This window comes from Spea bombifrons, chromosome 9 (genome assembly GCF_027358695.1).
Source record: "Spea bombifrons isolate aSpeBom1 chromosome 9, aSpeBom1.2.pri, whole genome shotgun sequence".
Taxonomy (NCBI): Eukaryota; Metazoa; Chordata; class Amphibia; order Anura; family Pelobatidae; genus Spea; species Spea bombifrons.
The window spans coordinates 12,227,011-12,253,069 of record NC_071095.1 but is presented as its reverse complement, the minus strand read 5'-3'; the positions used below and the strand labels follow the sequence as shown (position 1 = coordinate 12,253,069).

The 26,059-nt window shown below is 44.3% G+C and overlaps 2 protein-coding genes across 2 annotated transcripts; one reads left to right on the top strand and one right to left on the bottom strand.

Moving 5' to 3' along the window:
- Window positions 1–1,848: 1,848 nt before the first annotated feature.
- On the bottom strand, window positions 1,849–13,524 carry GALC (galactosylceramidase). Its single transcript, XM_053475010.1, has 17 exons — window positions 13,393–13,524; window positions 12,885–12,953; window positions 12,600–12,663; window positions 11,023–11,136; window positions 10,492–10,631; window positions 10,092–10,130; window positions 6,722–6,852; window positions 6,065–6,220; window positions 5,861–5,985; window positions 5,501–5,628; window positions 5,256–5,345; window positions 4,025–4,114; window positions 3,758–3,902; window positions 3,497–3,677; window positions 3,029–3,192; window positions 2,855–2,931; window positions 1,849–2,428 (listed from the first exon to the last, which is right to left on the bottom strand). The coding sequence occupies exons 1-17, from the start codon at window positions 13,522–13,524 to the stop codon at window positions 2,276–2,278; spliced, it is 1,998 nt and encodes a 665-aa protein (XP_053330985.1). The 3' UTR covers window positions 1,849–2,275.
- A 5,212-nt stretch (window positions 13,525–18,736) lies between these two features.
- Window positions 18,737–20,189, top strand: GPR65 (G protein-coupled receptor 65). The gene has a single exon (XM_053475305.1). The coding sequence runs from the start codon at window positions 19,005–19,007 to the stop codon at window positions 20,034–20,036; it is 1,032 nt and encodes a 343-aa protein (XP_053331280.1). The 5' UTR covers window positions 18,737–19,004; the 3' UTR covers window positions 20,037–20,189.
- Window positions 20,190–26,059: the final 5,870 nt, after the last annotated feature.

Below are 26,059 nucleotides of genomic sequence, written 5' to 3'. Positions count from 1 at the left end.
GAATACATACAATGCAGGCGTTTGAATAATGCAGAAATTTGTCTCATTCATTCGCTGCTCCATTGGCTGCTTTCTGTGCGAGATCTCTTTTGTGAGCAGGTTGCGAATAGATAATACACCAGCGTAGGCTGCCGGGTCGCCGTGCGCCTCCCCCGTCCCATAGAACATTCTAATAGAACCCGCCAGGAACTTTCAATTGCGCAACTCGACTTTGGTCAGCGACAATGACTTTCATTCTTCTTTTTGAGATTTTACGTTCGGAAAATCTGTCCGCCATAGCGATGTGTTTAGGAAGCCACGACCAGTTGGGGCGTTTCGCCTCTTCCCAGGTTAAGAATGGGTGCCTTTTGGGCACCCAGCATTCGTCCAGTTTCCTTAACCCCTTACAACCCATGCTGGGAATTCAGCAGTTGATCAGGAAGGAGTGGCCCACTGAATGCTGGGATATATACAGTATATATACTAAGAAAAGTAAAGAAAAGTCTGTTTCATTAAACTACAGAATCTCAAAAACCCTCTAAGAACTTCAACTGTTAGGCAGGCAGCGTATAAATGAAGGACCAAACACGTTCTTCTCAAACACTTACAAGAGACTTTGTCTCGTTTAATGGAAATCAAACCGTAATCACTTTATTATTTAAAGTGTCAAAATTAAGTCATATAAGTTATTTTTTTTAACAAACGTGGCACTTGATGGACATTCGCAGAACAGAAAGAATCGGACAAACATATTCACACACAGTAATCACACTTAAGAGTTCTAAATGTGCAACATTCTACTGGTTCCCATGGCGACTGCCACAAAGTTAGCAGTGTAAATTGAGAATATATTGATTATATCTATAGAAAAAAAAACGGTCCCGGTCGAGGTCACACTTTGGAGTGGAATCTTTTTTTTATTTTTTTTTTTTTTATAAAACTTAACCAGACAACGCGTTTAAGGCACGGAGGTAAACATTCCGGACGAGCCAAAAATAAAATGCAAAAAAGGGACATTTTGTGAGAATTTCTCTGCCTCCTGACATTCTAATCCAATGAAATAAGATTCCAGCCAGGGCCGGCCTTAGGGGTGTGCGACCTGTGCGGCCGCGCAGGGCGCCATGGCAACAGGGGCGCCTGCCCTGGACTTAAATTAAAACATAGTTTTTTTTATTTAACATCCATTGAGGATGTTAAATAAAGTTAAAACAAACAAAAAAAAAAACAAACAATGTTTTAATTTAAGTCCCGGGCAGGGGCGCTGAGCGGTTGCTTGTGAAGTTTTCAGTGACCGCTCGGCGCCCCTCACTCTCCGTGACTCCGTCGCAGTGCCGGCGTTTTGTGCTGAGCGCCGGAATTATTCCGGTGCTCAGCTGTGAAGCGCACACCGCGGCGTAGCGGGAAGACAGAGGCCTCCCACTCCCACCGCAGGACTCCGGCAACGAGGTAAGTAAGGATAGGGAGGGGAGGAGATAGTGAGAAGGGGCAGAGTGTGGGGGGGGGGCAGTGAGAAGGGGCAGAGTGTGGGGGGGGGGCAGTGAGAAGGGGCAGAGTGGAGGGGGAGGCAGTGAGAAGGGGCAGAGTGGAGGGGGAGGCAGTGAGAAGGGGCAGAGTGGGGGGAGGGCAGTGAGAAGGGGCCCGCATAGGGCGCCAGAACACTTAAGGCTGGCTCTGATTCCAGCAAAGCTTACGCAGACGAGCCTGCCGACACTGGGACAGGGATAGTAGCGGTGAAGCTGGTCAGAGCCGATCCAAGTAACGTCAATTCACAACGTGCGGGGATGAGAGGCAACGACCACGCGGAGAAGGACAGTAAAAAAAATATGAAGGACCGGGCTTCTGGGGGAAATAGGGAGCCGGCCGCAGTAGATTATCAAGGGCCACAACCGGTAAGCGTACAGCTCGGTCTACGAAGGAGGAAAGAAATTCTGCAAAATCCCCACCAAATACGTCGTACATTCGGGCCCAAAACACCCAATCACATAATTTCAATACATTTCAAGAAGCATACACAACTCTTGGAGTATTCTTCATTAATCATTTGTGTAAACATGGAATCCCATCGCACCGGGTGTAATATTTGTACCATTTTCTTTGTCCCAAACCAGTTTTTTTTCTCCAATACTCGCGCGTCCGGTTATTAGTCACACGGTCAGGAATAAACACATTGACACAAATTACACCACCGCCATCCTGACACATCTGCCCAATGCCCACCTTCCAGCAGGGCAATAGCCAACGTCATCGTCATGGAAAATATGCGGCGCATGTTCCTGAGGATAACCGGTGCATTTGGCTACTTGACTTCTTCGGCCTCGATCATGAAGTTGTCAAACTGCGCAAACTCAAAGGAGTTGGTCCCTATGGCTGTCCATCCATGGAGGGGTCCAACGGTGAGGACTTCTTTCCATAGGACATTGCCATTTAGAAGACCAGAGGCATAAACACCCTGCAACAAGGACGTGGAGATAAAAACGATGGTTAAACTGTGATTAAGTAAAGACCTGTAGATTAGGCTGCCGGCCATCTGCTCTCCCTGATCTCAGTCTACCTGGAACCTTTATTCTACATGAATGCTCAGGCTGTAATGAGCTTCTGTTGTGGCAGTGACATGTGCTAATGTCCGTTTTCCTTTGATCTTGTTAGAAGAGCAATGGTTTACACGTGGAATCGGCACGTATGTATATATGTGTCCATATTTTTGGACTTGCGCCATGGGAGTGGAATTTGTTACTCGTGAATATGATTTTAGTGTTTTTAATGCTGTAGAAAAAGGATATATTTTTAAACTCATTCAAAAAAATATAAATGCCCATCCATACTAAAGCAGGGTGACCCATAATCTGCCCACCCAAGCCTATGTCCTCCAACTCACATTCACATGCAGGGTTAGCGTGTGCCACGTCCTGGCACGGACTCCAGACAGACCCTTAAGCAGTACTATCTGTCCAACTGAAGGGGGGAAAAAAAACATCTTTATACAGCATCAAGTCAGGTTACCAAAATAATAATAATTAAATTAAAAAAAAAAGAGAGCCTCGTCTCTTACCCAGATCCCCAGTGACTTTGTAGGAGCCGTCTGCAAACACCCAGAAGAAGATCCCTTTGGCCTGGCAGGTGGGCGACCCTCCTTGGTCCACTCTGGCAGCAATAAACACGCTGCCCGTCTCCGGGGTCTCTATGTAGACGTCGCAGGTTACGGTCACGTTGGACCTGAACGAGAAAGTAGAGGTTTTTCTAGTGAGAAAATCACAGGCAAAAAATGATCTTAACTGGAGAAACATCTATCTTGATCCATTCCATAAGACTACTATAGCCACTGCCGCTCCTTAATAACCAGACTTAACTATGCATTGTACAGGGCATCCCGCTGATTTAACTATACATTGTACAGGACCGGGGTCAGCCCCACATTGAGCAGCGAAGGCAGAATGTTTCCCCTCTGCTGCACTTTACGGGGACCCTGACCCCCAGACGGCGATATAAGACAAGGTCCAATAACTACCCGGTTACTCACCATCTGAAGTCGCCAATCACGCTGATCGCCTGGTCCGCGTCGGTCACCCACGTGATTGGACGCTGCGTGAGCACCTGGCGAAAGGTAAACACGTGATCTCCGGGATCCGTCATGTTTGTAAAGTATTCGAACACCCCGGACTGGTCAGCAAAGTAAGGAGCCTCGCTGAACGGGGGGTTACCTGCGGACAGAGGGGAAACACTCCTGAAGACCAGGAAACCTGCGCAGGTTTATAACAGACGCCGTCTCCTGCGGACTTACGGACGTTGAAGTCATCTTTGTATTTCAGGGGGAAAGGCTGAGATTCGGGGGGCACCGGGAAGGATCCTTTCTGTCCGCTCGAGAAAGTCGTCACAGTGTAAACTTCGTTGACTCCAAGCTCCAGGGTGAAGAAACCGTTCGTGACCTGGACACGAGACGCGGGGATTAAACCGCAGCGAATGAATCTGTGATCGCATCCGCCGTACCCCGCTCCACAGTCTCCATCCCAAGTCCCTTTAAACTCAAAACAGAAAAAAAAAATGGTACCTTTAAAGGGGGCATCTTCTTAAATAAAACCGGTTCCGTGGCGTTGGCTTCCAGCTTGGAGTACCAAACCTGCAGAGATTTCAGGTTTTCCTAATAATAGAGAAAGAAAGGAAATTTGTTGGGTAAAATCTAAGAAAACCCACCCTTACAAGAATCGCCTGGCAGCTAATTTAAGGGGTAGGAAGGAAACTGTTTTTAAAGGGATAACGTTCACTATTTTATTATTATCAGTATTTTTATTATTATTTTTATTCATGCGTTATAATTGGCACGTGGTCTGTGAACCGCTATTCCCGTATCTCACAAAGTGGAATGTGACGGAAGCCTCCATCACTGGAACCACTGGAGAAGCCTGACTGGCAGCCTCCTCCCTATTGACTATGGGCCCTGGGTTTGTAGAGACTTCTGTGGCTACCCCCAGCAGTATCATCTCCTCACTGGCTGAGGGGATTATCTCCAGCAGACAGCCAGGGTCTGCCACCAGGGAGTGACCACCATTCTTTCAGTTTAATGTTGTATAAATCAGGCCCCCCCCCCCATTGTATTGTTAATACCGTTACTGCCCCTGTTGTCTCTGGGAGGCAGATTACAGGGCGGTTTGTGTCCCAATATCTTGTTTTATGTTAATGTGTGTTTTGCTGGATATATATATATGTGTGTGTGTGTGTGTGTGTGTGTGTGTGTGTGTGTGTGTATATAATATGTGTTTTGCTGGATATATCCAGCTCTGTGTGTAAGAAATAAATCAGTCTTCGTTTGGTTTTACCCTACACTGAGTCTCGGCTAGTGACTGGGGAACCGGAGAAAGTGTGTTGTCCCAGGCTAAGGGCGCACAAGACAGCGGAGGTAGTCAGTCGGGCTAGCCAGCTGCGTGACATGGAATATTTTGGTAAACCGAGGTTAAATCTACATACATAATAGACTAAATTGTGCGCACGACCAAATATTTGTAGATTAAGAAATAAATATATTAGGGCAATTATATTTAATGCTAAAAAAATGTAGTAATAGCTTATCGGGAGCAATGGCCCAATCCTAGCACAGATACGGAATCTGAATTTATTTATTATGTTTTAAAGGGGTCATATTCGAACTAATTCCAATAGTTTTTTCACCCAAATTTCACAGCTAAGAAGTAGTGAGAGGAAGGCATTCCGTGCGTCTTCTTAACCACTTTCTTTCGTCTTAAAGTCATTGTGAAATGGCTGCTATACTATGACGCGATACTCACGAAGGAACCTTGGAGGCTGAATGTCGCATTCTGCGCGGAGACATTAAAGGCCGGCAGCGGAGGACGGATACAGATCGAGTTATCGTGGGACTGGGGGGATAAAACACATCATATTATTGAGACCCGCGTGGACGGGCTCCGTTTTCTGTCACAACGCGCAGTCAGTACGACGATACATTGTATCCGGCAGGCTATGTAGAGGTAAAGCTGCGGTCGGGTCCCGCGGAGGGGCAGGGGGGTCTTACCATAGTTTCAATGATTAATGTGAGGTTCCCTTGTCTGTCGGTCAGCGCCACGTAACTCCCTCCGTGGTCTAAGTGGCCAACCGTCCGCAGGTAGAACCAGCCGGGCCGAGTAAACTGGGTGGTGTGCGCTGGAATAACATATAGCTGGGGGTGAATTATATACCGGAATGAAGCGAGGTCCTCCTTAAATCCCCGGCTCTTTTGGATCAGTGGCCGGTTTACTCTCTAAGTCTCTCCTGGTCCCGAGCCACGTTCCTGAGCGTCTTTTTCTCCCAGCCGCGTCTCTGCATCGCCGGCGTTACCTCGACCCCTCCCCCCCATAGGATCTCATATAGGAATGAAAGCAATAGATGACGATACCGGTGACCCAGATGGGCGAGGACACGACGTAGTTCCCACTCCACGGCTCCTTGGCCGTCATCAACCCTTCCAGGCCAAACGGCAGCTGCTCATAATAACTGGCCACGAGGTTCCACGAGATGGTCCTGGGTGTGAACAATGAATTGGGTGAGCATTTTTTCCCCCCCGCCTCACCAAGCGTTCCTGTAAAAGAGCCGCACTCACGAGGTCATGTTCCCGTTCACGTAGTTTTGGTTTAAGAGCCGAGCCCAGCAGCCGCCTCCAACCTCATCATTGTAGGTGCTGTAATCCTCGGACGCCCAGAGCTTCTTCCCGGTGTCCACGGCCGCCTGGACGGTGTGCGTTCCAGGGTAGTGAGCTCTATTGGGGGGAATAAAAGACAGCAAGGAATATAGCAGAGTTCCTTAAACAAGACCACGTTCTTATTCAAATAAAAAGTAACATCAAAAATAATCCTCAATGAACCCTCGTTACAGATTCTGCTTTCATGGGCAAAAACACATTATCTGATAATCGTAACGGTTCCGGTGATTACCAAAGGTCACAAACAGACACCATGCAACAGACAAGAAGCGAGTGTAACAAAGGAACGCCGACGGCCGACAATAAACTAGAGTTCTGGGAACAGCAGGATAATATGTTGACAAAGCGACAACAAAACACGTTACAAACACACAGGACAAAGAGCGAACCAGGTAACCTCAGCCGAGGTCCGCAACTGATTCAAAATGGCCGCCCCCTGTTCTAATACAAGCAACGTAAAACTTCAAAGGGCCAGACAGATAAAACGAAATAGACCGAACCCCTGGGGGGTACGAAACCAGCATGATAGTAAACACGTAGCAAAAACAGAAGCCCTACCCTATGACATCGACCACGCGGAGCAGCTCAGGGTCCCGCAGCATCCAATAGGAGATGGGCTCCCATAAATTATCGCTCGCTACGATCCCCACGCGCTCCAAACCGTTTTTGTCCAGCGTGTAGCGCAATAGCTTGATAAGGAAGGAGACGGGGAGGGGAAAGCAGAAAAAGGAGAGAACAGAGTCTTCTGGTTAGGACGGTGCGAGGTTACGATGAGAAACAGTCAGAGAGCTCATCGAGGAGACCGTGATCTCTTAAACTACGTTTGCTTCTTGATCCCCAACAATGTATCTATAATAATGCATAATGTTTTCAGCCATTTGTATGAGTTCTCGCTCTGTTATCTGAGCCTTGATTCTGAGCTGCCAGTGGGGAACAATAGAATGGCTCAGTCTTAATTGCCCAGCCAGACTCTCTGACTAATGAAAGTCTATAGAGGAAGGGACTTCATTAGCAATGCCAGTATCAGTATACCAGCTCAGTGTGGTGTTTGAGCCGGGAAAGCCGACAGCAACGGCGGCCCCTAGGTCTCCAACGGTACCTCCCCTTTAAAGGAACCAATGTTAGTTTTGGAATCTCTTCGTTTGATTGGTCAAACAGGCAGAAGACTGCCGCGCAGAGAGACCTTCTGTCCAATAAATCGTATGAGATGTAAATGTTGTTCTAAAGCTTTCTTATCCAAAAGCCGCAATCGCAGCAGGTTATTGGGATGACGGAAAACGCGCCACAAAGTAACGAGGAAGGGCATTAATGGCTCGACGTTGTGTTCAATAAGCAGGGTCGGCCCTGGGATAGGCCGAGGCCTTAGAAGTCATCAAAACTCGACAAGCAAGCCCAAGAAATAGTAAAAAAGGCAGAAATGCGAGTAAAATGTATGTGGAAGAATAAAGAGAAGTATCTGCGTCCCTTTAAAGGTTCGTCTGCCCGGACTTCGGCTCTCAAACCGCTGCCCACAACATAACTCCATGAATTAGGATTTTTAGCAACAAATAAACCACTGACCCAAAGAGCTTACAATTCAACCCAATAGTCTGCATTCTCTTGGGTTTTGTTTGTACCTTTCAAAAAAATGTTATTAAATAACAGAAGTGGTAAAATACGTGACACGACCGCCTGACCTCTGAGTTTACACAACAAACGATCCCAAAACTCTATTATTTTGTTTTTTTACAAACAGCTCCCGCCAATTACAATCAATAAACCCTGAATGAGAGCAGCATGCGCGACGCACGTTCAATATCAAACATAAACGCGTATGATTTCTAATGTTTCCTTCTCAAACGGAATTATCAAAAAACATAAATAGATAATGTGAGAAATATTATAAAACATTATAGAAATGTAAAACAAAAACATTCAGTCCTGGAGGTCCCCACAAAGTGAATTGCAGCATCTCTACAAAACTAATTATTGATCTCACATTTAGGTGCATAATATGTACCCCGCCGTCAAAAGTTTGGGGTCACTGAGCTGGTGTTATGGAAACCAAGGAAATTTCTGGCTGTAACATAATCACAAAAAAAGGGTTTTCTAACATCAATTAGCCTTCTAAACTTAAACTTGGATCAGCGAACACAACGTGCCATTGGAACACAGGAGTGATGGGAGTGATAAGGGGCCATTGGAACCCAGGAGTGATGGGAGTGATAAAGGGCCATTGGAACACAGGAGTGATGGGAGTGATAAAGGGCCAATGGAAGAAAGGAGTGATGGGAGTGATAAAGGCCCACTAGAACACAGGAGTGATGGGAGTGATAACGGGCCATTGGAACACAGGAGTGATGGGAGTGATAAAGGGCCATTGGAACACAGGAGTGATGGGAGTGATACAGGGCCATTGGAACACAGGAGTGATGGGAGTGATAAAGGGCCATTGGAACACAGGAGTGATGGGAGTGATAAAGGGCCATTGGAACACAGGAGTGATGGGAGTGATAACGGGCCATTGGAACACAGGAGTGATGGGAGTGATAAAGGGCCATTGGAACACAGGAGTGATGGGAGTGATAAAGGGCCATTGGAACACAGGAGTGATGGGAGTGATAAAGGGCCAATGGAAGAAAGGGGTGATGGGAGTGATAAAGCGTCTCTGTACGTCTATGAAAAGATTCCATTAAAAAATCATCTGTTTCCAGAGATAATAGTCATTTACAACATTAACCCCGTCTGCGCTGGATTTCTCATCCATTTCATGTTATCTGATTCTGATCCATAGTCACTCGGTCTTTCGGAAATTGATTCTGATTCATCATGCGCGGCCCAAATCGGACAATTGCAGAAAATAAAAGTTTTTGAAACATATAAAATGTGCACACGCGGATGCTGTGGATCTATGGGATATTAGATGGATCTATGGGATATATTAGGTGGGTCTATGGGATATATTAGGTGGATCTATGGGATATATCAGGTGGATCTATGTGATATATCAGGTGGATCTATGTGATATATCAGGTGGATCTATGTGATATATCAGGTGGATCTATTGGATATATCAGGTGGATCTATGGGATATATCAGGTGGATCTATGGGATATATCAGGTGGATCTATGTGATATATCAGGTGGATCTATGTGATAGATCAGGTGGATCTATGGGATATATCAGGTGGATCTATGGGATATATCAGGTGGATCTATGGGATATATGAGGTGGATCTATGGGATATATGAGGTGGATCTATGGGACATTAGGGGTCTCCCACCACAACCTCCACCAGTGTGCAGACTTATCTCGGCGTAACTTACCCTATGACCTGTACGGCCTCATTAAGATAGGGATCAACTACCATTTCATGCGCTATTTCCCAGTGTCCATCCGCCGCGATGATGCCAACGCTCGCTAAACCGAGTCTGTCCAAAGTGTGACGGAGTACCTTGATGGCAGATGTTAGAAAGCGCCCGTTATACCGCCATCCATCAGCTAAACAGGTTACAACACCTGGCTAAAACTACAAGCAACGTTTTGGAGCATGCAGAACATTCTTTAACTGTAAAGCCTGAAAGCAACCAATCACGACTCAGCTTACTAAAAACATAATCCGGTTTTACCGGCAGCGGTATGACCTTCTAATTGGGGGTTTTCCTGCCTCCTATATACCAGATATAGTCGGAAATTATCATTTTGTTCCAAAGATTTGTGGTATTGTTTCTTTAGGTTTAGCCGGGCTTTAGTGTTTAACCTCTTGACCATAAATTCAATTGTAAGCTCTGCGGGTCAGCGATATATTTGTGTACGTTATGATATAGCTTCTGGTTTTAAAACGCAACGAATATAAAAGCGCAGCGATGACAAAGGTGAAGAAAAAGAGAGATATATAAAAGAATCCCGCGAAATATGATTAATGAGCTTTATTTTGCTGATTCCTACCTTTATGTATTTGGCGTCGAACGCCCTCTCATTCCAGATCTGGGACGGAAAAAATCCAAAAGGTCAAACATGGCTTCAAATTTCCAGTAAAATGTATCAAAATGGGTTTATATATAATTAATAACATAATAATAATAATAGCAATTAATATAGTAATAATAATAGTAATTAATAATATAATAAATAATAGTAATTAATAATAAATAATAATAGTAATTATATATATATTTACCTTGTATCCTCACACAAGAGAAGTTGCTTTAATTTCTAAAGAATTATGTGTTTTTGTTTAACCCCTTGAGGGATGCTGAGGCTCTTGGGAGTTGTAGCTCATCAGCCAATAACAAAACTCTGTATATTTTTAGAAATATAATCAGTGGTCCCCACGTTCCAGACTCACCCCGACGTAGTCTATGTCTAAGTCGTGGTACTGCTTAGCCCCTATTATCCACGAGACGACATAGTACGTCGTCACGTCCGGAAAGTCGTACGGCCAGTTCTTGCCATAACCGATCCAGCCCGGAAAGGCCCACGGCAATCCTGTTGGGTTATATTAAAATAATACATGGAATTATACAGTAACTATTCTAATGCGGAGCTACAGCAGGTATCAGCTCTAGAAAAATACTTTAACATATCTGCACAGCAACAAAACGGCAAGGCGTTCGTAATACTGTATAGCATTATTTCATTAATAAATTATTATTATATTATTAGTTTATATTATATTTTATTACATATAATTATATAATAGACTAATAATATAATAATATAATCTATTACGTATACTTATATCATAGACTATATTATTACTGTAGCATATTATCTCTAATAACTTAACATACGTTATACCCCTTCCCTTTGCTAATTCATCGCAGCGCCTGCACTCCCCCCCCCCTCCATTCCCAAGCGGAGGAGCTCCCTCCGTCACCTATAAGTTTAATATCTGGGTTCCTCTTCTTGGCTTCCTTCATCAGCCACCACTCGTATCCTCGGAAGTAGTTCTGGTCGTCCGGATAATGCATGTGAGACGGCTCCGTACCATCTGGGGAAAGCAAGAACAGCCGGATACGCGCATGCTTCGAATCAACAAAAACAAAGAAAATCACATAAAACAGATGCATAAAAGGATTTTTAGAAATCTTTTTTTTTTCTTCAACTCAAAAAATCAAGGAAATATTTTTTAAAAAAACATGTTTTGTATTTATTTTGTAATATTTGTATATTGTGAAAAATTCTCCTCTACCTTTTTAGAGGCTTAAAGCGACAGCCGACTAAAAACATTATTTAAAAAAATAATCATGAAAATTCTCTGTAAAAAAAAATAAAAAGTATTTATCTCCGTCCCATGAAATGATGAAATGACAGGGATCTGCAGAAGTTTTATTTCCCTCTTAAAGCTTTCCCCATGCCCAGCCTGATGCTGGAGGAAGCTGCGGTCTGTTCCATAACATTGTCTTCTAGCCCCGACGCCTACAGATTAATAGTTACGTATTAACGCATTTTCCTTTTTATTAATGGAATCTCTTCAAAGGCATACATCACTCTTTATCACTCCCATGTTCCAGTGGCCCTTTATCACTCCCATCACTCACGTGTTCCAATGGCCCTTTATCACTCCCATCACTCCTGTGTCCCAATGGCCCTTTATCACTCCCATCACTCACGTGTTCCAATGGCCCTTTATCACTCCCATCACTCCTGTGTTCCAACGGCCCTTTATCACTCCCATCACTCCCGTGTTCCAATGGCCCTTTATCACTCCCATCACTCCTGTGTTCCAACGGCCCTTTATCACTCCCATCACTCCTGTGTTCCAATGGCCCTTTATTACTCCCATTACTCCTGTGTTCCAATGGCCTTCTATCACTCCCATCACTCCCATGTTCCAATGGCCCTTTATTACTCCCATCACTCCTGTGTTCCAATGGCCTTTTATCACTCCCATCACTCCTGTGTTCCAATGGCACGTTGTGTTCGCTTATCCAAGTTTAAGTTTAAAAGGCTTATTGATGGTTAAAAAACCCTTTTGTGATTATGTTACAGCCAGAAATGTCCTCGTTTTCCATGAAAACAGCTGAGTGACCCCAAACTTTTGAATGTTCATTTCAGATACAGTGGTTTAACCTTTAATACCGGAATAACGGAATTCCAAACTGTTACCGGTTTGAATGTTACTGGTAAGGAACAAAGTTGGCCACAATCGCCTCATTCTAAGTAAACCACATAAAAAACACACTAACTTTGTATACTTTCTATCCCCAAAAGATATAAGGAATCAAGTTCTGATTTATAGATCATTATAGATTATAGAAATATTAATCTCCTCTTAGATTCAGGAGCCACTTCTGCTGCCCAATCAGCGGCAGCATTGGTCTGGTTGCCATAGCGATTCTCATCAGAATCGCTTTCGATAAATAATCCATAATGTATCGATATCCCGATTATATCGCAGACCTTAAAAAAATAGAAATAAATGTAAAATTGGCCAATTTTGGCGCAGCGTACCTGTGGTCTGAGCATCTCCTCCAATCTCAACTTTAAAGATCTGCAGAGAGGCACCAAAATTTGGCTAAAAAAAACCCAAATAAAAACAGACGTTACTTTAATCGTTGTTATTATTGTATTTATATTATAATAGATGTAAGATTTCATGTAATAGTTACATTGTAACCGCGCCTTTCCAATGAATGAAAGGAATTTGTTGTTAAATATTTTTGTTTTGGTAAAATAACTGCGTTCAATCGCTTCTTCTGCGCGGTAAATGGATGATCGGGGGGTGGGGGGTTATACCTTAAAGAGATAATCCAGAATCTGGGATCTGTAGGGCTCCGGGTAATTCACGAGGAGGCGAGACGTGGCCTGAAACCAACGAGATAAACGAGCGAGACGTGGATTTAACTCACTGATAGGGGAGACGGGTTATTTAATGAATGGAACCCACTGGGACCGAGCGTCCCCCAGCCTCTCACCTCACTCCCCTCCTCTCTACCCCCCGCTGACACTCCCCACTGCCCTTCTCTCTGCCCCCCCTGCTGGCACTCCCCGCTGCCCTTCTCTCTGCCCCCCCCCGCTGGCACTCCCCACTGCCCTTCTCTCTGCCCCCACCCCCCCCGCTGGCACTCCCCTTCTCTCTGCCCCCCCCGCTGGCACTCCCCACTGCCCTTCTCTCTGCCCCCTGCTGCACTCCCCACTGCCCTTCTCTCTACCCCCCCTGCTGGCATTCTCCCTCCATTGCCCTCCGCACTCTCCCCACAGACAGTCTCTCCCTCCCCACCCCGGTCTCCGGTCTGGCACTCACCCCTCCCCCACTAACAGCTCCGATCCCGTCGAACTCCCGCCCGAGGCCTCCCCGGTCAGTCAGGGGGTACTGAGCCCGAGACCCCGGGGCCCCCAGCAGAGCCAGGAGGACGAGTATCAGCCCGGCAGCCATGGCCTCTCACCTGGTCTGTCACCTGACCTGTCACCTGACAGCACCCGGAAGTGATTGCGTTCCACGTCTCACTGTGGGAACCACGAGATGGAACGCGAGGCTCATGGCAGCCAGTGGGGGCAGAGAGGGGCAGCCGGTGGGGGCAGAGAGGGGCAGCCGGTGGGGGCAGAGAGGGGCAGCCAGTGGGGGCAGAGAGGGGCAGCTGGTGGGGCAGAGAGGGGCAGCTGGTGGGGCAGAGAGGGGCATCCCCAGGCAGGAGGCAGAAACGTAATATGTGGCTACACCCCGAGGGTATCAGCTGGGGCAGATACTTTATATGGGGCTACACCATGGGGGTATATCAGGTGGGGCAAACACTTCATATCACAGGGAGGCACAAATTACATAGGGGTGGGGTAACGAGGAACAAAAGTGCCCCCGGTTAAGGCCGCCATCTTGTCACCCAGTGACGGTGTGACATAATATCACGCCAACCGAAGCCATCATCCGACCGGAAGCCGGGCACAGAACCGGCTCACATCTACCCCCCTGAGGGGCATTAGCATGGGCAGCGTTATTGCCAAAAACCACCGACACCTAGCGCCAACCCCACGCTTTTATTATTCCAGGGGAGGAATAAATGCCCCGACCAGGCCAGAAATACTAAGAAATGTGAAAAGAAACGATGTAATTGCAACAAATTATCAGTGAGGGTAAAAAACTATTCTATCACCCCCCAAAAACTGATTAATTCCTAACGGTCTAGAGCGTTAACTCCTCGCCTCCCGCAGGCACAGGTTCTGCAATGCCCCTCGCCTCTCAGCTAATACCCCTCACCTCTCACTTAATACACCTCACCTCTCACGCAATGCCCCTCGCCTCTCAGCTAATACCTCTCAGCTAATGCCCCTCACCTCGCAGCTAATACCTCTCAGCTAATGCCCCTCACCTCGCAGCTAATACCTCTCACCTCGCAGCTAATACCTCTCAGCTAATGCCCCTCACCTCGCAGCTAATACCTCTCAGCTAATGCCCCTCACCTCGCAGCTAATACCTCTCAGCTAATGCCCCTCACCTCGCAGCTAATACCCCTCACCTCGCAGCTAATACCCCTCACCTCGCAGCTAATACCCCTCACCTCGCAGCTAATGCCCCGCTCACCCTGTTGGAGGGAAAGGCCTGAAGGTGTCAAATGTAAATCACTAAGTGACCAAAATGTGACAAAACAGCCCCGATCTCGGGTAGATGTTTACGTGACGGGAGCGATAATTACTGATGGCAGAGATAGCGGCCAATTAAGATTATTATCTCCCGCTCCGCGCTGTGAGTGTGAGGTCTTTACCCACGCACGTCCCACTCGCTGCTGTGAGTGTGAGGTCTTTACCCACACATGTCCCACTCGCTGCTGTGAGTGTGGGGTCTTCACCCACGTACTTCCCACTCGCTGCTGTGAGTGTGTGGTCTTTACCCAATCCGTCCTTAAATAATAATAAATAATTGTATTTAATGTAAAGCGAGAATTTTGCATAATAAACCTGCGGGTTAAACGACCTCATCCTGAACCTTTCCTGCGCTGCGGAGCGTTTTGTTTTTTGAGTGAAATAATCAGGTTCTGGGCTGTATACTAAACTGCGCCTTTATTGCCAAAACAACCGAATCCGAGTGCCGATCTCCGGCAGATAACGCGGGGTTAATTGTTAAAGGAGATGGTTGCACTTGAGATAAAATCATAAAGAAAGCATCCGTCACGTGTGTTTTTATTCGTTTTATGGAGCGCTCCGGCTCTTCGGTTATTCAGATTCAGGTTTCCCAGCCCTGACATCGTATCTGCCCCCCCCACCCCCCGCCAGGGGCAAAACCCGAACCTCTGGGGCAGATCATTTCCTACGAGTCCTCAGCGAAGACACATCAGTCCAAGGTCAACAGAAGATGGCAAAACCCCTACTGAGAAACAATTTCGTATTGTGCCCCAAATAGGTGAGTATTTATTATACTGAACGGGGGCATTTACAAACAGCTGCTCAGGGGAGGAAAAAGGGACACTGGGATTTGAGTCCCAAGAAGGGACTGACAAGCCAAAATAGGGTCACTTGGCAGGTATGCTACTGTCCTGGACACCCCCCATTGATTGCCATCTGCAGGAACCGCATTCTAATCTGCTTTTAATTCTTTGTGAACCCGCCGGCAGATCGGCCCCATTCCGGCCCCCGTCTAGTGGCCCGTTTCTCCTGCTGTAATGACTCAAACCTTAATCAGTCGTTGGTCTCGTCTTAGATTCAGGAGCCGTATGTCTATCCCATGCATGTTTAATACCCTCACTGTATTACCCTCTACCACCTCTGCTGGGAGGCTGTTCCACTTATCTACCACCCTCTCAGTAAAGTAAAATGCAGTCTTTTTTATAAGTTTGTCTTCTTCCTGTGCATTCTGCTTGAACCCACGGGTTACACCAAACCAGCTTCCCTTAAAACCACCTTTATAGGGTTAACTATTGTGTTTCATCTGATAAGAGTCTGTAAGGTGAATCACGACGGACGAACCCATCTTATAGCAGACCTCAAAAAACAACAGATTACGGGAAAAGATTTCTGATAAAGTGGTGTCGATGATCATTTTTAACCCAAAATAACTTTATTGATGCCTTTACTGTACTCTAAAAAGAAAATATAATACCCAGAACCCTTCAGACAAAACCTCGGGAACAACAAAGTATCCCTTCCAATCCTTATTATTATTATTATATTATTAATATTATTATATTACTATTATAAAAACAATAATAAAATTACAATAAATTGTTATTAATCATAATAATATAACAATACGAAAAAACATTATTATTACATTTAATATATTACAATAAATTCTGACTGTTATGAATGATAATAATATAATAGGTATTATGGATTGTTTGGTTGCAGTAACATTGTTACAGGACATCGACGCTCGTTGTTTGTCCTTCTCTCCTTAGAGAAAGATGCCGATGATGGATTTATTAGTTTATTATCATTTTGGGGGAAAAGAAGATTTTTTTTTCTGAGAAATGAAACAAAATCAGGGAGATTCCTGTGGAAGGGGTCTGACTTATGAGTTATCCTCATTTTCGGTGTCACTGATTATTCAGTCTCAGTCCTACAATTCTAATCAAAAACAAGACAACAAAAGTCCTAAAAAAAAAAAAAAAGGAACAATAGCCTCGGTCTTTAAGGGGTTAATGGTGATATCCAAAAGAATACATCAAGAAGCTTTTGCAATGTAATTTATCTTTAGACTTCAGAAGATCTTTCCTGAGCGAAGTTATAACCTGGGATGTAAGACTGGGAAAGGGGACTGACTCTCCGTTGCGTTGTCCAATGGGAGGATAGACTTTAGTCATATGAGCTTGCACTCTAAAAATGCGGGTCTCAAAACAGTCCGTGTTGATGGCCTCCTTTTATCTCAAGCCCGGGATTCCAATGGCTTATGCTTTCTAGGGGATGTGTAAAAAAAAATGTTAGGTGTTATCACCATAGCAACCAATTGAATCGATTCAATTCATTGGTCCAATAGCTTTGTTGTTATAGCGATAACACCCTTTTTCAACTTTCCACCGCAAACATTTTTAACGAATAAAACCGTTTGAAAGAACTAAAATTCCAAATTCTACAGATGTAGAATTCTCCATGTAACAAAATGAATTAAAAAAAATCATGAATCCAGAATTATAAATTCCATTCGTTTCGAGTTGTAAAATTTACTCCAAAGTTAAATGTTACAAATATCAGAATCCATGAAATTTATTTAAACCCGAGCGCCGCCCTCCCCAAAAAAATACGTTTTTAGGATACGCGTCTTAAGATCGCGCTGCCCGTTTCAGTCTTCGGTTCCTCTTGATTTTGATGCAATTTCCTGTTTTTTTTCTTCGTTTTTTTTTTTCTTCTTTTACTCTCTTGTTGGAGTTTTTGAGAGCTGTATCTGCGCCCGTCTCTGCCGGCCAGGGAACTGCGTGAGTTAATAACTTTTCTCTATTAAACTGAATTTAATAGAATCTACGCTTTAGAAATTCCATCGCAGGTCTCCGTCCAGAGACTCTTAACTTCGAAAATATGTCATCACCCCCCCCCCCCCACCGGAGCTGTGTTTGGGTTACATGCTAATGGCTGTAGATAACACCTTGCAAGGGTCAAAGCGCTCATTTTGGAGCAGTTGTCATAGAAACCAGCGGAATGTTTGGAATGCTGATTCTCCACCAGTCACTCAAGTTTTATTTTTATAAATATTGTTTTTTAGCTGAAATCAGATCTCCAAAATTGAAGCCTTCTTCGTCTAATTATTATTATTATTATTACTATTATTATTATTTCTTTTTATAAGTAAATACGTTTCTATTTTTTCTGAAAGGACAGAGATAATGGCAAATTAATTACATAGAATTTCGATACAGATTTTGTTCGCAAATTAACTCTTTATACCGAATGGGACATTGCTTAAGGGCACCGTAACAAGCTTGTTTTTTCATTTTTATTTATAATTCTCGCAGTTTTCTGTCTGGTTGTAGCTGATAAGTCGCAGACACCCTCGCTACGCTCTCGTATCAGTCGGGGATTTCCATCTTTCATAACTTTCTCTCACTTTCATATAAAGACATCCTGAGCACTCTTAAAGCAGCTCTGCGATCATATATATATATATATATATATATATATATATATATATATATAGATAGATAGATAGATATATTATTATTATTATATTTTATATATATATATAATTTTTTTTACATTTCATGTAGCCGAGAACAAACTGGCTTTGTGTAAGAAAACGCAGCTTTATTATCTTCCGCCTTGTGAAGCGGCTGAGCTTCCTCTTTTGAAGAACAGCGCTGACATCATAACTTTTCTTCGGCAGATGATTTCTACAGCGGGTCATAAAACCAAATTTGAATAAACTTTGTTCATTATATACATAGTATAAAATATCATTACCGTCCAAACCTGCTTAAGGAACACAATACCCCTCTCTATGAAGCACGACTAACGCAATGTTCTAGATTAACCAACACCTTTAGGCGGCTGCAATTTTTTTCCTGTTTTTTTTTAATTTATATTGTTTCTTTACAGTCTTGAAAAATATCTCGTCCGAGATTAGCTTATTTTATGATCGGCCTGGACTTGTCGAGGATCAAGTGATCGATGAAGGCCAAATAATAAACAAGATCTTATTTTTAGCCAACAACAGATGAGGCTTTATTTTCAATAAAGAAAAAAAAAAACATCTCCTTTAAGGAACAAACTTCTAAACGAGGCTTTGGAGATCTACAAAGACTTAACGGTGATCTAAGGATCAGCAGGATCCCAACGATAAAATCATGATGAACGTTACAATGATCCCCAGGATGGGCAATTGACATATGACATCATCAAAGATGTCATCTAGAGGCTGGGACCGATCTACCGGATCAGAGGACAGTGCGTCCGAGTGACTCTTAGGATAGTTACAGGCGGAATCTAGCGTGTGTTACGATGAATGAATCTGCTATTAACTGCACCATCGATCACGATCTAGACATGTACATGTTTCCAACCATTTATATTATCGTCATAGCGATAGGCGTCCCCATAAACTGCGTCTCGCTCTACGTTTCTTACCAACAGGTGAAAAAGAAGAACGAGTTGGGGATCTATCTGTTTAATTTGTCTTTCTCGGATCTGCTCTATACAATGACTTTGACTCTTTGGGTGGACTTCAGCCTCCATCACGATAACTGGAGGTTTCCAGATTGGGTTTGTTCCTTGAGCGCCTTCTTCATGCACACCAACCTATACAGCAGCGCAGGCTTCCTCACCTGCATCTCCCTCGACAGGTACCTCGCCGTGGTTTTTCCGCTGAAATTCAGCCGCCTCCGCACCAGGAGAACGGCCTTAGGGATCAGCCTGATCGTTTGGCTCATACAGAGCGCGTCGAAACTCATCATTCTAGTTCATAAAGAAACGTTCGTCGTCTCGAGAGACGTTCGGTGTTATTACATCTTCCCCATGGAGAAATGGAAGTCTACCTTTAGCATCATCAACGTGTGCTTTGGGCACTTCGTCCCGCTAACCATCATGATTTTCTGTTACTGTAAAATCTACGCCGCGGTGAAAAGCAACCAGGCCACGGCCAGCGGGGACAAAAAGAAAATCAAGCAGCTTCTCTTTACTATAGTGGTGACTTTTATTATAACTTTCACTCCGTACCACGTCGTGCTGTTGATGCGGAGTATATGGGAGCCCGGGAACTGCCTGTTCGCTAAAAAAATGTTTAGTCCGTATAAAATCACCCTGGCGCTGTCCAGCCTCAACTGCATCGCCGACCCTCTGCTCTACTGCTTCGTGAGTGAGACGGGGAGAGCCGACTTGAAAAGCATAGCGCGCTGCTTTACCCAGTACAGCGAGGCCTCGGCGGAGAACGCACCCCCCGGGAAGAATAAGTATGCGATGTGTGAGATTTCAGGGCGCGACAACACAGAAAAAGGGACGGACTTTATTCTATCCAAAAACGACCAAACATACTGATACAACGTTGCACTGTGAATCGACATCGGGTCACCCGTATGAAGGTCATTGCAAAATGGTCATTAATGCGGGCCGTTCAAATGAGATTCCCAGACTTATTAAATGTTCCTTAGGTGTGTAAACTTTGGATTTTTATAACAGAATAATAGTTGTAAAATGATTCCAGGTGGTAGTTGTGAATTATTTTATTTACCTGTGTTTGGGGGAAATGTTTCTATTAGGTGGCGCTGCTTCCTTTTCAAAGCGCTTCTATTTTCTCTACACTAGGTGGCGCTGCTTCCTTTTCAAAGCGCTTCTGTTTTCTCTCCACTAGGTGGCGCTGCTTCCTCTTCAAAGCGCTTGTATTTTTAAGCAGTTTTGTACAACCAGACCTTTCTGTTCAAACGAAATTCGGAATGGATTTTCATTCGGAATCATAATTTGTTGCACCATGGAGTCATAAAAAAAATACACACACAACTTACAAATGAACAACGAAGTTTACATGGTTGACCTGGAATTTAGCATCCCTCAATACTTTATATCATTTTGAAGACCAACAACCAATGAAGGTTTGAGTCTTTACAGCAGGAAAACCTGGCAGACTAGACGGGGGCCGGAGGGGGCCGATCTGCTGGCCAATTCTATGTTTAAATGTAGTCAAGGGTAGCCCTGATGGAAAAGCCCTATAACCCCAGTCTGTCACATGTACTCTGTATGTTACTCTGCCGGGATGTTACTCTTCTGGAGCTGATCCAGAGTCAGAGTTATGAATTAGAACAGTAAGTAGCCAATAGGAGGTAAGTAGGGTAGAGATTCCCTCTCCCATTGGCTGTGTTATTGCATGGGGTATATACCGTGATAGATTAACAGCAGAGATTTCACCCTCTAACCTTTCTTATTTTAGTAAATTACACAATTTCATTGCATCTCATTGTAAAAAAAAAAAAAAGCTCTAAAGGCAAATATTATTATCGACTTGTGACGGTGAGCCGTGTTAGCGTGGAACGTGGAGCCGGAACCGGTGACAGGATGTGGAAAATGTGCTTCTGTGGTTTAACAAATCATTTTTGTTTTGTTTGCAACATTCATCCTTCACTCCCCAGAGCAAACAGACATACAGGAGCATGCACTTGGCTCGGTTTACAGCAAATACTATAATTTATTCAGAAGAACAGGTGATCCGCAGCCATTTTCTCTTTAATAAGACAGATAATTGTCTGTCTAGCTGATACAAATTGATTGATTGATAGGTAAAACGATGAAACTTTTATTATAATGCAGTCTGCAGTCATTCTCATTCTTTACCACTAGGGGTCACAATTGTACCACCTTCATATCACCTGGAAATGTGTATTTTTCGCTTTAATTTTTCATAATTCTGTATTATTGATGTTTCAATAATCCACCATTTCCAAGATTGGATTTTTCTATAACGCCAGGCGCTCCATGATTTTAGTTCTGATGTCAAGAGACCCTGGAAACCTGGAAGATGACGGGGACTTACCGTACTTTGCTAGGGATGTAGGAACATAGAAACATAAAACTTGCCGGCGGAGCGGCCCCATTCGGCCCGTCTAGCCGCCTGTTTTTCCTGCTGTAAAGGCTCCCAGCAGAGGTGGTAGAGGGTAATACAGTGAGGGTATTAAACATGCATGGGATAGACATACGGCTCCTGAATCTAAGACGAGACCAACGACTGATTAAGGTTTGAGTCTTTACAGCAGGAGAAATGGGCGACTAGACGGGGGCCGGATGGGGCCGATCTGCCGGCAGGTTCTATGTTTCTATGTGGTAGTCCAGGGCTCCTCTCTTTGTCTGGTGATAACAGTACAAATAAGATTCATTTGTGTGTCTGATGCCGGCGGAGACGTTGCGATAAATTGTTCTGTTTTCGCGCAATTATCGAAATAACATAAGAACGTCCACGGAGTTCGGACAGATCCCGCCAGAGGGGATTCGTGACCAGAATGTTTCCATTTTCTGATACATAATGTCTGGTTATGATCCCCACTCCGGGGGAGTTTAACATTCAAAGCACCAGATATCCTGATTTTATAATCCTATTAAAAAATCTATTGAAGGATAATAGGCATCCGATCCCCAGAATATATCTGTCCTCAGCAAATGCAATTCTCAATAAATATTTAATCATAATAATAACAATTATTGTTATTTCTCAGCCCCCCCCCCCCCCGAGCTTGCGGAGCGCCGGAGCATCTCATTCCGACAGATTATCCAGATTTATGCTCCACCTGTGAACGAGGCCATGAACTGGTTCAATACTTAATTACTCCAGACACTTGTCTGGTCCCAGTTGGTTCTTCCCAGTTATATCCTGGAAGATTTGTGTCTTCAGATCTTTAATTATATTCCGCAGGAGGATTTTCTCTCTGTCTCTCTCTCTCTCTATGAACCATTCCCAGTAATAACCATGTAAAATTAGCCATTTTTTCAGGGAATACTTATGTCATGTGACAAAAAACCAGGTGCTGATTGGTGGTTGCCTTAGAAACTGAAGTGGCTTCCTTAAAGGTTCTATGCTGTTTTTCTGAATTCATTTCCAGATCTGCTAGGGTTAATTTGCTTAACCAACCAGACGGATTCATCTCTTTCTTATCAGTTACTCAATATATTAATACAGAAGGGGTTAACATGTTGGCTTTTTATTCTATAAATTTTATTCTAACCCATGTATTGATATTTTTATTAATGATGGAACGCTGGAGATTTATCACAAATACTAATTAATGGTTGTGTTTTCTGCTAAGTCGCATCCCCGCATTTATTAATAAATAACGTCGGAGGACGAGGCGGCGAGGTTATAAATGACCCCCGTCTCTCTGATACACATCTTTAATTCCCGCAAACTGATGTTTCTGACACTCGGCAGGGCGCTTGGCGAGGGTTTTACAGCAAAAAAGCCTTCAGAATGAATAACGGGGCGCGCGGCCTCGCACACAGACACCAGACCGGCGGACAATGCTCCATCCATCAGGAATTGAGTATCTGTCGCCCGCCGATTGATTTTCCTATTCTGTTATTAGAAGAAAATGCCTAAACTAACTTCCAATACGACTAAGAGAACTTACACGATACCGAAAGGAGATAAAGGCCAGGGATGGGTGATCAACATGTGTTAGGGCACTTTAGGGTTAATCTGGTGCTATTTAGGTGATATTTTGACCTTGAATGGTACTATTAGGTGATATTGTGATCTCAACTGGTTATTGGCCAAAAATGTCACCTGCTGCACCAATAGAAATGCATAGAATACACTATATCGCCCCTCTACATGACACGGTATTTTAAAATATATTGAAACAATGAACAAGCTATGTGTACTTCGTGTTATTTGTGTCAGTAAAAGAGATTTAGTGAACACGCATCACCTTAGTCGTCTTTAAACAAATCCAAAAAACTATTCTGGGGATATTAATGTAACAACCAGCTGTGACATTCCATTGGTTTCCATGGTAAATGCTCAATGTTTAGAACTTTAGAAGTAGCGCCAGTAGTTTATATCCTGTGACATTCACCTTAAGCCTCAGGTGGAAGCGATTCGACCCAGAACTGGTCAAACTCCCAACAGGTTGACCCAGAACCGGTCAAACTCCCAACAGGGTGACCCAGAACCGGTCAAACTCCCAACAAGTCGACCCAGAAACGGTCAAACTCCCAACAAGTCGACCCAGAACCGGTCAAACTCCCAACAGGTTGACCCAGAACCGGTCAAACTCCCAACAGGTTGACCCAGAACCGGTCAAACTCCCAACAAGTCGACCCAGAACCGGTCAAACTCCCAACAGGTTGACCCAGAACCGGTCAAACTCCCAACAAGTCGACCCAGAAACGGTCAAACTCCCAACAGGTTGACCCAGAACCGGTCAAACTCCCAACAGGGTGACCCAGAACCGGTCAAACTCCCAACAGGTTGACCCAGAACCAGTCAAACTCCCAACAGGTTGACCCAGAACCAGTCAAACTCCCAACAGGTTGACCCAGAACCGGTCAAACTCCCAACAGGGTGACCCAGAACCAGTCAAACTCCCAACAGGTTGACCCAGAACCGGTCAAACTCCCAACAGGTTGACTCAGAAACGGTGCAAAAACTCAACAGCACTCGAGTCAATGGCACACCAGATCGACCTTTACTTTGTTGACACCAGTTCAGTAAAATAGTTCATGATGGACAATTCTTTAGTGCATAAACCTGAAAATCATCAGTCAGGAATAGAAGCCCAGATGCATGCTGGGTGTTATCATCTAAGTGCAAGAGAAGGCGCAAAAGTATCTGCCTTGCCGAAACTGAGTAATGATTTTAACGAGATGTTTGTTTTTTTTTATAATTAATTTCTAACCAAATGACTTTGTACCGAATAAACTCCATTAGCAGAATTAATCGTTTCTCGGCATATTTCCTTTACACCCAGAAAGTGTTTCTGTACGATGTAAACAGGCAACCTGTTTATGCTTCATGTACTCCGAGTCCTCGGCTGAGAGCCGACATCGAGTAAAATCCGAGCCAGGCTCTATTTGTGTTTGATTTTCCAACTCTCCACCCATCCCCCCAGCTGTCTTTGAAAGGATATATAAGGTTAAACAGCACACTATAGGACGGGGTGGCATTTCTACAATGTTTCAAAGTATTTCTGTTCAGAAGACTCCATTTGGATACTTTGTATCTCTGGAGTTAAATTGCGGCGAGTATGAGGGTCATTGTTGGTGGCATAAAAACCCCATGGAGGGTCCAGAATGAGCTGGAATTTGGTGACCTGTTGGGGACGGAAAGATAAAATATTATTTTGTCAAACTTCCCACATTGTATTTCTGACGATTGACCCCAATGGACACATTAGCAGACAGCGTGCCGGGATCGCGCCAAACATTAATGGTTTATAATGCCACGGAAATTAATAGATAGCAGAGAACACATGATACACCATTTATTCTCTGCTATCTTATTTTTGACCTGCATTCTTGGTCTTTTATCAGCTCTAGAATGCATTTCTAGATCACATTAAATGGGGAGCCAGATGAGGAACATCCCGAGTATCCACCAATAGTCTTCAGAGAAACACATCCTTTACGGCATCTCATTAAGGGGCACATAGTACATCTGCCCTGACGAGGGCACCACAGCGGTTTAGTTCTGGCCCTAATGACTCAATGGAGGACAGGCCTGGGCTTCCACCTCTCGTGCCATTAAGTAACAACGTCCCCCCAAAAGCCTGCGCACTTGGGTGGGAATTTGTCTTATCCCAATGGACACAGCCCCTGATCCTCACCTTTGGCAGGCGTTATCCTCCATACTATCCCTTCCTCCGCTCGTCCTCTATCCTTCTCCACTCGCCGGCCTTCTCATTGTCTTCTAATAACGCTAAATACCTGCTGGGATTCCCTGATCTCTGAATATCTATAGATCATTAACCCCCACCTGTGTCTGGCGGTAATGAGCTCTGTGTTAGCTCTTGTTAACCAGCTTAAGCTCCCGTTGTTCAGGTTTTATAACCAACCTTCTCGGCAGTTCTCATTTTTTAGCTTTAAGGACATCTTACGGTTCGGGTTTCCCTCTGCAAGAGCCGCATTTTGATGAAAGTGTAACACCGCTCACCCGGCTTTACTTGTTCTAAGCTGTATCTGTTCTCTGATCTCATGTTATGAGTCTTTTAGTGCTCGTTATATGAGGTCTAAGATGTGACACCAGACTTCCCACCCCCGTTTAAGGTTTATCGCTGGCCTTGCACTATTTTGGCTTTCCAGCCGTATCACCTGACGGACTCCTGGGGGGGGTTTGTCTCTGAACCCCGTGGCTGTAACAACCTTTTTTATCTTTACTTGTTCAGAGTCTCATTAACTAAAAGCCTCAGCCGTGATCTTTAGAACATTTTAATGAGGTCGGGTCAAGGCCCCCCCCTGTGGATTTCCGCTTGTCCCCAGCGGCTCGCCCGGTGATAGACGTCAGCGCTGTTAGCGTATCGAGGGCATTTATTAAGGATAAAGTAAAACCCATGAGAGGTTACAAAAATAATCAAAAATGAACG

Bases quoted from the DNA above. Each gene is read 5' to 3' on its own strand.
- GALC (XM_053475010.1), bottom strand. From the start codon at position 13,524: ATGGCTGCCGGGCTGATACTCGTCCTCCTGGCTCTGCTGGGGGCCCCG. The intron at 12,664-12,884 runs GTATAACCCCCC...GGTTTTTTTTAG, and splicing joins TTCTGGATTATCTCTTTAAG to CCAAATTTTGGTGCCTCTCT. The intron at 5,346-5,500 runs GTAAGACCCCCC...TTATCCCCCCAG, and splicing joins CATTAATCATTGAAACTATG to TCCCACGATAACTCGATCTG.
- GPR65 (XM_053475305.1), top strand. From the start codon at position 19,005: ATGAATGAATCTGCTATTAACTGCACCATCGATCACGATCTAGACATG.